Source organism: Centropristis striata, chromosome 6 (genome assembly GCF_030273125.1).
Source record: "Centropristis striata isolate RG_2023a ecotype Rhode Island chromosome 6, C.striata_1.0, whole genome shotgun sequence".
NCBI lineage: Eukaryota > Metazoa > Chordata > Actinopteri > Perciformes > Serranidae > Centropristis > Centropristis striata.
In genome coordinates, this window is record NC_081522.1 from 32,042,544 (window position 1) to 32,056,083 (window position 13,540).

The following is a 13,540-nucleotide window of genomic DNA, read 5'->3' on the forward strand; positions in this document are numbered from 1 at the left end:
ATGAAATGGAGTGGAAGTATAAAGTTACATAAAATGGAAATACTCAAGGAAAGTACAAGTACCTCAAAATTGTACTTGAGTACAGTACTTGAGTAAATGTACATTCCACCACTGGTTGGAAGTAACAACATTAATTGATCAATATTGAGGTGATGAAATGATGTTGATTGAAAAATACATTTGGAAAAAAAAGGTTATTTAAGTTAATGCTATTTTACAACAGTTGTGGCCTCAGGGTAACAAAAAGATACTGAAAAAATGGAAGTGATGAAAATGCTCTCAAATTAATAATGGAAGTGATAATAGTCACCTCATTTAAAATGAGCTACCCAAAGTAAATAATGGTTTTCAAACGAATCTTTTAATTACTTAACACAACAAAGGTTTTTTTAGTCTTAATGTAGGTAAATGTAATAGAACTAGCAGTGGGGATAGCCGTGTGTTCCTGTTCGTCCTACTGTACAGAGGTTGCTTGAACGCAGCATGAATGCTCCCACTGGCAGCCATGGTAACCGTGAGACGCTAAGCTAAACCCAGCTAAGCTAAAGTGAAACATGGCGCGGTGTACCGTACTGGACCACTAGACTAGCCAGGGGCTAACATAAACAGCATGCTTATACACTACGTTTGCCAAAATACGCTCTATTTTACTAAACATGCGCTACGGTGTGTTTGTTTAGCAGTTTATTGTCTGTGAGCTTTTAGTTTTACTCGCGTTAGACGTCCAGGTGCATTCACTCCGTTATAATCTATGCTAGCTAGTTAGCTGGTTGTGACTTGATACAAAACACTGGATAGGTTTTTACATAGTTACCTATGGCATTCTATGAAGTCTACTCTCATCCGGCTTTGATTCGGTACAAAACGAGTGTTTGCACAAAAGCCACTCTTTTTCTGGTCGTTGTTTTGTGCCTTACTTATATACCACCTCTGCTTGTTGCCTACAGGAGTCAAGGTAAAGTAACTAAACACAAGCTAAACTATAAAGATCGCTGTTAAATGAGAAATCATCACACTGTTAAAATAATCGCCTAACTCATTTTTTCAAGTTTTGCAGGAAACACAAAAAACTTCACCAAAAGTGTAACATATGACATTCAAAAGGGATGTAACAAAGGATGGATATTGGCATAGTAATAACACTGTGTAAATTATGTAACTTAAGAGAAATACATGACTGCAGTTTTTTGAACATGCCTTGTGACTTAAGCAAGATATGGTAACACTTTATTTTGAAGGTGTCTACATAAGAGTCACACAAGCCTGTCAGAAACATGACATGACAAGTATCATGAGCATTAATGTTACTTCAAAGTGTCATTAATGTTCATGACACATCCCATGTCATGTTTATGACACGCTCATGTCACTCTTATGTAGACACCTTCAAAATAAAGTGTTACCATATCTTGCTTAAGTTACAAAGGCATGTTCAAAAAATTGTCACATTTTATTTTGACTTAGGCATAATAAATCCGCTTAAGTCACACACTTGACATAGGCTATTATCTTAAAGGGGTAAAATCACATGATCTGATCAACTGAGGTTGTAGGCGATTTTACCATAGGTGGCCGGTGTCATGAGGAGATGATTTAGGCAAAAAAAACAATTTTGACAGAAAATGACTTAGGCGATTATTTTAACAGTGTGACAAATTGTTATAGTGTTATAGGACGTGAGGTGTGAATACACCGAAATTCCTTCTCTATTTAGAGACATAACGTAACATGATCCTAGTTAACAAATATGTTCTTTTAGGTTTCTGGATTAAGAGAAGCACATATGAAGAGCAACCGGTTGTGAGGTTTCAGTACCAGACTCTGCTGGTGGCAGCTACCAGTACTAAGGGAGACTATGTCGCCTGGAGCACCTTCCCACATCTCAACAGCATGCTTGGATCCAACCTCCGGATTCCTGCTGTCTCTGTAAGACCAGATTCAACACAGTCCCTGTCACTTGTGTCTGCATGGGTTTGCCTATATATCTATACACAATAACCATGTTAAATATTGCTGTTTTTAGACAAGCTGATTTATTATTTCGTTTAATAGTGCATTGGATTTGATCAGTCATTAGACTACCAAACTACTTGCCATTTTGGTTTTTTTCTTCTTTTCTGTGTGGGTGAATTCACTCTACAGGTGAGAGAAGAGGACACGAACCAAGATGGAAAGTTGGACCTCCTGAATTTTCAGTTGCAGCTTCCTCTTAAACCTGAGGAACAGGTCTATGGTGTCCAACTGCTGCTTACCTTCAGCTACAAGCTCTTTGTATGTATTCCACTGCATTACCTATAACAGTTTATTTAAACTCGTACGGCACTGAGGTTTCCCTCATTTACAATAAATGAGAACAAATGCTATTTAAACTGACCAAAGCTAAAAAACAGTTGCAAAACAAAAAGCTGACTTCCCAAGTTCAGTCTACACATGGGGAACTGTGAGAGTAAACCAATTATTTGATCGTGTAAAATAGTGCCCACAAGTCTTGTTATTATCTATACCTATTCAGTAAATACAGATAAATGTATATGGTTTGTGTGAACTTTAGTTATACACACCTTTGGTATGCTGTGCTGTTTTACCAATGGAGGGAGTGCCATGATCTCTTTCATTCTGAGGCTGGTTGGTTTAAGTCCAACACAGAGTTAGTACAGAGTGTGAACCGATAGTTGGAACGGTGTCGGTTCACCTCCTTGGCACTGCTCAGGTGCCCAGAGCAAGGCACTGAAATCCTTACCTGCTTAGGAGATAACTGACCATCACTCTCACATCTCTCCAGCCGCAAACAGCCATAACTGCTGCTGCCGACACCAGGCCTATCCACACCAGCCTCAGTCAGTGTTCCAACAACAGTAAATCACACAGTATTGTTTTTCTGTGTTTTCCCCAGCGGATGTCGACAGTGGTGATGCAGAGCCTGGCTTATGTGCAGCACTCTTCTTCTGTCCCAGGAGCTAAGCTGTTAATCAGTGGAGACCTGAAGCTGCTGCAGAGGACGCCCCTGCCTCACCGGGGACTGTACAACGTTTACAATGTGAGACACTCAATATTTTGTCTCTGTGTCAACCCGGCCTTTTCTGTTGTTCTCTCATTTTCCTTTTGTGCACCAAGACAAACTCAAGTCGGGCAGACTTTGCCACCAATGAACAACATGGAAATATGTTTTGTCACACTGTGAGACTCTACAGGTCACATTGTCCAAGGTTTGAGCGGAGCATGGCAGGGCACTCTGTAGAAAGCTGAAGCTAAGAAGAAGAAAAGAAAATGGGTGAAGGGGCAGATTTTGTATTGGATGGATGAGTGGAAATTAGAGCTACTTAGAAGAGAAGAGAAGATAAATTAGACTACATTGAACAGTGCAAAAAATGTCTTGGCACCAATATAATCATTAACCTTTTGTGAAATTCTAGAATCACAGAATAAAAGGTAGGGGATATGTGAATTGGTGCAACAGTGGGCTCAATACCAGAAGAGCACATTATTTATATGAATTCCTCTTTAATTACTCATGTCCGGTTGGTGCAGGAGTCCGTGTTGATTTAGGCACCTGATTTACTTTTAGTCTTTTGAAAAAACAAGATTTTGTCAAATTTTAGGCATTTTTTGTCATATGTTTTTATTCCTTCGCCAGTGAAAGCCGTGGCTGAAGGGCCATGCTTTTTAAATTTGTTTTTTCAGTATCAAAGTAATCCAGTGATAGTTGTCTGTATATCGATGGGTACATTGCAAACAGGAACTGCTAATAGTGAATTCAGCATACTTTCCATGGTCGCAATTTGTTGAAATAGAAGTAATTATTATGTATATAATATTGTATAAAACGTATATAAAACCATAAAACTTTACTGTAAACCTTGCTTCATGCTGACAAATTGCATATAACCATAATCACAGCATAAATACAACATATTCCATAACAACAACATGTGTCAGGAATGGTAGATCTTCATTTGTTAAGGTGTTGTTTTATTTCTCTTTTTTCCTTATTGATGTCAAGGTGTCAGTGATTGATGCTTCCAGCCCCTTTGCATCTGCATATGACCTTGACAACATCATTAGGAGCTATCAGGCTAGAAACCGTAAGTAAAAAGCGCTCTTATTTTGTCTGCTTGATTCATTACTGCTGTGTGACTAAACCCAGAATCGGTCTGAACCATCACATTTGAGTTGGATTTAAGCGCTGCTTGCTACATCCACTGCACAACTCTCACTTTTCTCCCTCTGTTGTTTTGTCCTGTTCCTTTTTTTTTTTCTTTACTACAGTGACGACAATACTGTCCTGTCCCATGCCGGTCTGGACTGTGGGACGAGCAGCTGGATCTCCCTTTCAGCTTAATGCTGAGATCCGCTACCCTACTGAGGTCATTAGATATCCTTTAATAAATGCAGGAAGGTGTGTTCTTTTTAAATACCTTCTATGGTATTACAGGTGCCTCTCAATAAATAGGAATATCATAGAAACGTTTATTTAAGTCAGTAATTCAATTAAAAAAGTGGAAATAACACATTATATAGATCCATTATACACAGAATGAAACATTTCATGTCTTAATTTATTTAGTTTCTTCTAATTATAATGATTATGGCTTACATTTAATGAAGACCTAAAATTCAGTGTCTCAAAAAATTTAATATTACAATCTATATGCACTCAATACTTTGACTTGAACAACTGTAAATGGACTTTTCCATGATATTCTAATGTATTGAGATGCACCTGTGCTTCTGTGGTAAAACTGCTCTTTGTAAGGTCTGCTAAGCATAGTTACCAGGGCATTGTCATTTTCCTTCTTTTTTTTTAGCTCCAAAAATGTATTTTTTTCCTTCATCTTACTACACTGGTAGTGGGGGGTATCTGGGAGAGTTTATTTTATTAAGATGAATGTGGTTTGGCCTGTACTGTGAAGTTCTCCTCATCATTCTTCCTTAACTGTCTTCTCCCACCTATCGTCCTGGATTCTGGGAAACCATCAAATTTGCCTGGATCCAATACGTCAGTGTCCTCCTCATTTTCCTCTGGGTCTTTGAACGTATACAGAGATTTGTTTTCCAGAACCAGGTTCTAGCCACTGTGCCCATACCCGTCGGGAAACCTCACCTGTCATGATGCAGTGGTAGTTAGTTATGACAATATTTCATGTCTCACTGATACTCTTTAGTTATATTCCAAAGTCAATGATCGTTCGAGTTCTAGGGAAAAGGTCAGGTTTTAGTAACTTTATCACATAAATGAACATCAAATTGTCTCTCTAGCCTTTTTCAATCAATGTGAGATTTGTCAATGATCTTACTGTTTTCCTTTTAATAATTTGGCTGTATTTAATACAAACATGCATACGTTTCCATTGTTTTTCTTCAAACCTATTCCTGGACATGTTTCTATGCAGTCCCTCCTCTACAGGAAGCACACTGATTTTTGTTTGTTGAAGTAAGGGAAATGTATCATAAATATACACATTTTTTCAGTATTTTCACTATTTGTATGTTTTTAACAATTTGTGACAATAATTAAAGATTTTTTCTTTATTTTTGTATTGTACATAGCGTTAGGTCACGGACAATAAATGATTTGTACATTTAAACACTTTGTATCTTCTTTAATTGTAATGATTTTATTTACTTTTATCTTTAATAATTGTCTGCGAGTTAAAAGATTCATCATTGGTGCTTTTGCACACTGTTGGCACGCCGGCAGCCCATAGTTTTTTTGCCGTTTTTTCTTTTTGTTTTCCTGGAGGCCATAGTGGGCTCAATTTTAGGAATATACTGGAGATACTGGTATCATATGAAGCTAGAATATCTAAGGAATCTATAGGCTTTGTGCGTCAAGATATCGGGTCGGGAAGTTGCTGCAAAGTTATCCTATTTTTTTGATGTTCCATAGTGATTTTCAAAGCGGTCATGTGACCTCTGACGTTATCGATCTCAATGAAAATGGGCTCTCTGGGTTCCTAAAGGCCTCCTCTTTACATACATGGCTTTATGCTGATAACATGCAATTTAAGGCAAAACCACATAGTTCTTCTCATGTATTACAAATGTGCTTTTTACGCCTACTGTATTTGTGCATACTGAGGTCCCCAAACAGGCTTTGAATCACATAAACATCTTGTGGATTCAATGAGCCCAGTTTTCTTCGTGTGGGATGATGTTAGTGAGGGGATTTCTTGAGTCTTGACATCACTGTATAAACTAAACTAAACTTGACAACCACAAATTAGAGACTTAGAGCATTTAGAGGGTGTGCAGCTTTCATTTGTATATTGACAATAACAGGGTTTCTCAGCAGTTTAGAGAACAGAAGTACTTGTCATCCAATTGCTGTAAATACAAAAATCTCCAAAATTACCAAAGTTTTTCAACCCGTCAATCGTGGATATTTCTATGTTGTTCCAAAGGTCTTGGCATATTGATCTTATATTCTGGAGGGTTTTTTGACCATTTTTATCCATTCTTGATATGAATCAAATTGCATAATTCAGCACCAAATGTGTGTAGCAAATGGTATCAACCCAAAACTTGCTGCAACCACTTATGGGACATAGTTGGACATGTAAATGGACTTCAGATACAAGTATATTAATGTTATGAACCACTTATACACAAAGTCAGGATGAGCCAGGCCTTCGAAATAAAAGCCCACAAATATTACTGTATGTTAACAGGAATCTTGGGATGAACCTATTTAGAAACAAGTAGTTTATGGAACTAGTTGCAGAGTAACCTAGTTTAGTAGAATAAAAGCCAGAGAGGTTACTATGATTTACCAGGAGTATGAGTGCTTGTTGCTAAGCAATGACCAGTTGTATTCAAAGCAAGGATAACTTGGGAAGCAGCGATCAGTTGTACTTGAAGCATCAAGTACCCGAGCAAACGGCACACATTGCCAAGCAATCAGTAGTTTAGTAGAATAAATGCCTGAGAGGTAATTGTGTTTTAACAGTAATCCCAGGACGGGGCTGTTATAAATAAAACCCCCACAAACTTACGATATCTTAATAGGAAGTTAAGGATGTGGCTGTATAGTAAAACTCTGGCACACCGTCAAAATTTCTGCTTAATTTTTCTAGTTCTATTGATGGCCTATGACAGGATTGTGCTGTATTTGTGAGTGGATAAATGCAATACAAGGCAAGGCAAGGTTATTTGTATAGCATCTTTCAACAACAAGGTAATTCAAAGTGCTTTATGCGAAACATTAAAAGCAATGGAAAAAGAGACATATAAAATGACATTCAAATATAAAAAAAATAATTTAAAACGAGCAGATAAAGTATTTCAAAAATATATCAAATATCAAAGGAATAGAAGTTATAGTGCAGTATTAGACATTACTGAAAGGCATTGGCAAACAGAAGAGTCTTCAGTCTTCATTTAAAAGAGTAGAGAGTTGCAGCAGACCTGCAGTTTTCTGGGAGTTTGTTACAGATATGTGGAGCATAAAAACTGAACACTGCCTCTCCATGTTTAGTTCTGATTCTGGGAACACGGAGCAGACCTGTCCCAGATGATCTGAGAGTTCTGGATGGTTTGTAATTAAGTAAGAGGCAAGACTAATGTTTTTTAATTTTCCCTCTGACTCACTCCCTGGACCGGGTTTCAGTATGTGTGCATGTCCACAAGTAGTGTGTTGTCTGTTGTTGTGGACCAGTACCACTGTATTACCTCATTTAGGACACTCCGTCTGCCAGTTTGGGTTTGACCGTTGAGTAAGAGACACACCCTGTTTGCTCAACTACAGTACATAAAGTTCTCATCTGCCCTTAAAAGATTTACATTTGCAGCCACCCTTATGTGAGTTGACACAATCATATTTCAGCTGAAGATACAGGTTACACTATTAAACATTAAAAACAAGAAGAAGCAAAAAGTTTGTTCTCCTAATAAATGTGAAATAAAAATGAATCTGTCAATTAATTAATTACTTAATTGAAATAACTGACGTGTATACAGGTCATGTGAGCCTGGCCTGATAGAAGATAAGATAAGATAAGATAAGATAAGATAAGGAAATGTAAGGTAAGGTAAGGGACGGTAAGAAATGTAAGGTATGGTAAGAAATGTAAGGTAAGGTAAGGGACGGTAAGAAATGTAAGGTATGGTAAGAAATGTAAGGTAAGGGACGGTAAGAAATGTAAGGTATAGTAAGAAATGTAAGGTAAGGTAAGGGACGGTAAGAAATGTAAGGTAAGGAGATGTAAGGTAAGGCAATGCAAGGAAATGTAAGGTTAGGAAAGGTAAGGCAAGGTAAGTAAAGGTAAGGTAAGGCAAGGTGAGGTAAAATTGAATGTCCCAGAGGGGCAATTTTGTTTAAAGATGGTAGTATTAAAAAATACTACATACACTATACTACAAGTGCAATAGTGCATACAACACAGATCCCAATTATCACTCCCTGTTAAATGGAGTATGATTATAAGAAGCATAATATGCTGACGTCATCGCTTGTTAAGAACAGCAATAGCAGATGGAACAAAAGAGAACCTGTACCTATTGGTGCTGCATTTAGGGAGACTAAACCTTCAGCCTGAAGGAAGCAGCTGGAACTCAACATGCAAGTGGTGGTCCAAGCCTTAGAGATGAGTCTTTCATCGTATAGCTGCCTGCTGAAGATTTTTAAGGCAAACACCAGTTATCTTACAGCACAGCCTGCCCATTTTTTCCCAGTTTGTTTTCTTTCAGAATGAGATGTCCAAACCAACAAATAGCATTAAAGGACAGTACAGACTCAATAAAAGCAGAATACAACATTTTCTCCTACCTCCATCATTAAGGACCCTCACCACTCCTCCCACTGCCTGTTCTCCCTCCTGCAATCTAAGAGGTACAGGAGCATCTGCTGCACAACAAACAGGATGCCAAACAGCTTCTGTCCACAAGCTGTACGGATGGTGAATGCACACACACACACACACACACACAAACTAAGCACCTGTCCACAGGAAACTTTACCTATGAGCACTAAAGAACTTCACATGTTCATAGATGCACTTTTCTTCCGCAGCTAACTATACTGTTTGAATATATCAGCTCTGCTTCTTAACTGTGTGTCTGGAATGCTTTTATTTGTTTTTATTAGGTCACCATTCTTGATGCCCAAACTGAGGGCACATGTCTTATAAAACTGCCAGTGTGCCTGCATTTGAGGAGTGCATTGGCAAAAAAGGAGTCTTTTAAACACATTTTTTTGTTGTCAATCACACGTTCCAAGGCTGTAAGTGATTATGTTTTTTAATGAAAAAGCACCGCACCCCCGCCCCTTGCAGCTGTTTTAAACTGATTCCACACTATTGTCCTTGGGCAAAGTTAGCCCCTACCACTACCACCACTTCACTCCTCTCTCTTCATTCGGCAGGAATTTACTGATGACCGAAGAGCTTCGAAAAGCTTCGGTTTTGGCTGTACAGAGTGCAGACGGACAGGATATGAGTGTGGTTTATACAGGAACCAGGTGCATCCTTTTTTCAGTATTAAATGTTTTTTTCTCTGGATGAATCTTCTGATCAATATCTTTCCCTTCCGGCTCATTCACCTATTCCCAGAAGAGCAAAACTTCCATTCTTAATTCTTACAGCTGTACGTATGTATGGCAATATCTGTTTTACCTACAGCCCCTGAATGCTTATTATTGAAATTTTAACAGCACTGAATTCATAGCATTGAAATGTGTAAGTGTGAAACTATGTCTCGTATTTATTTGTTTGAATTGATTTGAAATATCTTAAAATGCAACTTCAAAACCTGCTTTTGAAATATATATATATATATATATATATATATATATATATATCTTTTTTAAAATAGTAAATTTTATTAAAAAAAACTAAAATCAGTTTGAAAATAATTAGTACCAGTGTCCTACTTGTGTAGAGCCATTTATGATCAAATATTAAAAGTATGAGAATTAGGATTTATAATATTTATATCAGTGATGGAATGTAACTAAGTACATTTACTCAAGTACTGTATTTAAGTACAATTGTAAAGTACTTATAGGCCTACTTAACTTGAGTATTTCCATTTTATGTAACTTTGTTCTTCTACTTCACTACATTTTGAGGCAAATATTGTACTTTTTACACTACATTTAGCTGACAGCTTTAGTTAGTTTTCAGGTCAAGATTTAACATAAAAAAAACACGATACATTTAAAAAAAAAAACATTTTTATTAATTAAACCACATACAAGTATACTGAGTAGTTAAAATTAGCCATATCTGGAGAACAGTTAATAAAGCTTACATAAATGCATTTTAAAAATACATAAAACAATACATATATAATAATATATTTGGACAATCTGAGTGGGTCCATTCTGCATGGAATACTTTTACTTTTGATACTTTAAATACATTTTGATGCTGATACTTCTGTACTTTTACTTCACTAACTTTTGAATGCAGGACATTTACTTGTGGAGGAGTAATTTCACAGTGTGGTATTAGTACTTTTGAAGTAAGAGATCTGAATACTTCTTCCACCACTGACAAACACACCAGTAAACCAACAGACCTGTGGATTTAGGATGAATTATCTGTATTGTAAGGGACCTTTAGCCTCGGCTACATGCTGCAGCATCATTGTAACCACTTTTTCATGCAGCCAGTGGCGGTTCTAGACCAGTTTCACTGTGGGGGCCAAGGAGGGGCCAGTGTTTAATCAGGGGGGCCCGTTAAAAAATGGCAAAGATGATATTAAAGCATTCAAAACCTTTATTTTAGGTTATTTAATAATCTCATTTAAATATATTTGGAAAGATAAGAATACCTTGATTGAAACAATTAGACTTACCAACAATAACAATTATTTTTGTACGACAATGACATTTCTCATTTTTGTGCACAATTACTTTTATTTTGAAAGCTTTTATTGCAAAATTAAGCTATTATACAATGTTCACATTCGGGGTTCATTTTGTGTACAATGAGATATTGTTTGAACAGAAAATAGGTAAGAATTGTTCCGTTGTTCATGTTTATAAATTGATCATTTTATTATTAGTTTGACACAGGGGCCACAGCAGGGGCCAAGGGCTTCTTCACAGGGGCAGGGGCCCCTGTAGGCCCCTGTGTAGAACCGCCACTTTATGGACGAGGAGTAAGGCTGCATGATGCAGCCTTACTCCTCGTCCATAAATTGAGGCATGTAAACTTATCCTTGACTCAGCAGACGTAACAAAGACCCTCAGAGGTTATCTGCTTATCTCCCGCACGGTGCTCCTGCTTAGCTGCTGCTGGCTCAGGTCCCGCCCGCTCCACTACTCCCACCCACCAGCCTCCTCTATCTCTGCACACACACACACCAGCCCCCACCCAGGCCACTCACTGCCAGTCAGTCAGCCAGCCAGTCAGCCAGCCAGGCAAGCAAGCAGAGCCACTGGCCACGTCTCAAAACACCGCTTTGTACACAAGCGGACAGTGGAAGTAGCCGTGCAGCTGCTGGCGGAGGACCGAGGGGAGGAGAGGGGAGGACTGCGGGCTGTTGGGACACAGAGCACTGCGCACCGGCTCCGTCGCCTGGCAGCACCACCTAAAACACAGCTAAAGGTAGGATATTTCTGCTAAATGTTGGGTAGAGAAAATAAACTACCCCTTCGTGTCTCCTCCTATTTATGCCAGGTCCGTCTCGGTTCACTTCACCTTCGTCATTAGGCCAAGTATCTAACTTCAGTGGGAAAGTCGCACTTTTTTTTTCCAGGACTGCACATCAATAGATTCTTCCATTTCGTTAAATTAAAAATTTAGACACGCGCTGAAAACAGTTTGTTGGTGGTTAAATGCATGCAAAACCTATCTACTCTAGAAAGAAACTCGCGGTTTATTAGTGAAGGGTTATAACATCCCTCTGAGTCTATTCAGTCCGGCTATGTGGTATTGTAAGCAGCGGGTCCAGGCACTTATTTCATGTTACACGGGCTCACACGGCAATGTTTCCTTCAAATGTACATAAAAATAATTGGGGTAATTCCAACAAAATATATTAAAATTCCTCTTTTGCTGGGGACGTCTCAGAGTCACAGTTAAGTAGGCTATCCCAGGGGTGTCTCAGTCAGTTGTAGGTTCAGCAAGTTTAACTTGTGATACAACCAGGAAAGGAGGACGGTCATGAAGGTAATGTGAGTACACTGTGGGGTGAATAGCCTGTGGTAAAAGTGGTGCTGCTGCAGCAAACACCTTACAAGTTATGTAAGTGAAGTTCACGTCCACCAGCAGGAGGCGCTATACTCAATGAGAGAGCGTTTTGGCCAGTAACTCCAGCATACCTCACGCATAAAATAAAAAGTAATAAAATAGTAATAAAAGATAATATATTTATCTTGCATCCACGTGTTTCTTGAGTTGAGTTGATTATCTTGGGATAGCGAATGCCCATTTCCGTCTCTATTTTTTTATAGCAAAAATGCAATATATATGAAAACTACTTTTTCGAAGATTATGTAACACCTACTGTAATTGCAGGAAGTGTAACATAATCTTGGCAACAATTGTTGCTATTCATAGGAAACTTGATTCCAAAGCTCCATTGAGAATTTGACACCAGTCAGCCACTAGGTTCAGCATATTTTTTTGCATAATATGCAAAACCCACTTTTTCGAACTCCTTCTAGCCTGTGGGACCATTTGGCATGGTATTTTTCCAAACCATTCATAGGATTTAATCAGATCTGCATAAAAATTGCGCACCAATCATTAACGATAACCGCGTTATCCGCACTCGGGTCACGGGGGGCTGGAGCCTATCCCAGCTGTCATTGGGCGAGAGGCGCGGTACACACTGGACAGGTCGTCAGACTATCACAGGGCTGACACGTAGAGACAGACAATCACACAATCACACAGACAATCTCATTCACACCTACGGGCAATTTAGAGTAACCAGTTAAACCTAAGTGCATGTTTTTGGATTGTGGGAGGAAGCCGGAGTACCCGGAAGCAGATAGATTCCCTGAACAGCATAGGTGCATATTGGCCACTAGGTAACACATTTATAAGAAGTTGGACCTGAGTATTTGTTTAGTATTTGTTTAGTCATGGGATTCTTTTTCTGATATTGTATAAATTTATATTGCAACATCAGACAAAATTCCTGTAAAAGCACAAACTATGTGCAATTTCCTTGGAATTGGATGACTAATTGATTTGTTTTATTCATGGATGACCAGATTAATTATTGACATATCCAAGGGTGTAATACCCCCCCCCCCCCCCCAAAAAAAAAAAAAAAAAATCCAGTTTGCAATTAGTGTATGGATATACAACATTATATATAAAATATTACATATTTTGTGTTTTTACCATTACATATGTATTAACCACGTGGGTTAATATTCCTAAAATTGCATTAAAGGGTTCAAATTCTTTTAGAAATACATGTAAAATTATAGTTATGATCAGGACTGTAGTTGGTCAAAACATTTAATGCAGTGAAAGTGAAAAAACATAATCATATATAATATATTTTTATAGCACTTTTTTTTTTGTTAGAAAAAAAGATTTTTTGCACCGAGGGTAGAAATGCATCAACATTTTCTGGAGGG

The 13,540-nt window shown here is 38.1% G+C and overlaps 1 protein-coding gene across 1 annotated transcript; it reads left to right on the top strand.

Moving 5' to 3' along the window:
• The first annotated feature begins 562 nt into the window (after window positions 1-562).
• Window positions 563-5,585, top strand: tmem231 (transmembrane protein 231). Its single transcript, XM_059335497.1, has 7 exons — window positions 563-955; window positions 1,760-1,926; window positions 2,143-2,271; window positions 2,894-3,037; window positions 4,001-4,082; window positions 4,267-4,372; window positions 4,948-5,585. The coding sequence occupies exons 1-7, from the start codon at window positions 817-819 to the stop codon at window positions 5,108-5,110; spliced, it is 930 nt and encodes a 309-aa protein (XP_059191480.1). The 5' UTR covers window positions 563-816; the 3' UTR covers window positions 5,111-5,585.
• The last annotated feature ends 7,955 nt before the right edge of the window (window positions 5,586-13,540 follow it).

Coding starts and splice junctions, on each gene's coding strand:
- tmem231 (XM_059335497.1), top strand. CDS start 817: ATGGCATTCTATGAAGTCTACTCTCATCCGGCTTTGATTCGGTACAAA. Junction 1,927..2,142: donor TCCGGATTCCTGCTGTCTCT/GTAAGACCAGAT, acceptor TTCACTCTACAG/GTGAGAGAAGAGGACACGAA. Junction 4,083..4,266: donor GAGCTATCAGGCTAGAAACC/GTAAGTAAAAAG, acceptor TCTTTACTACAG/TGACGACAATACTGTCCTGT.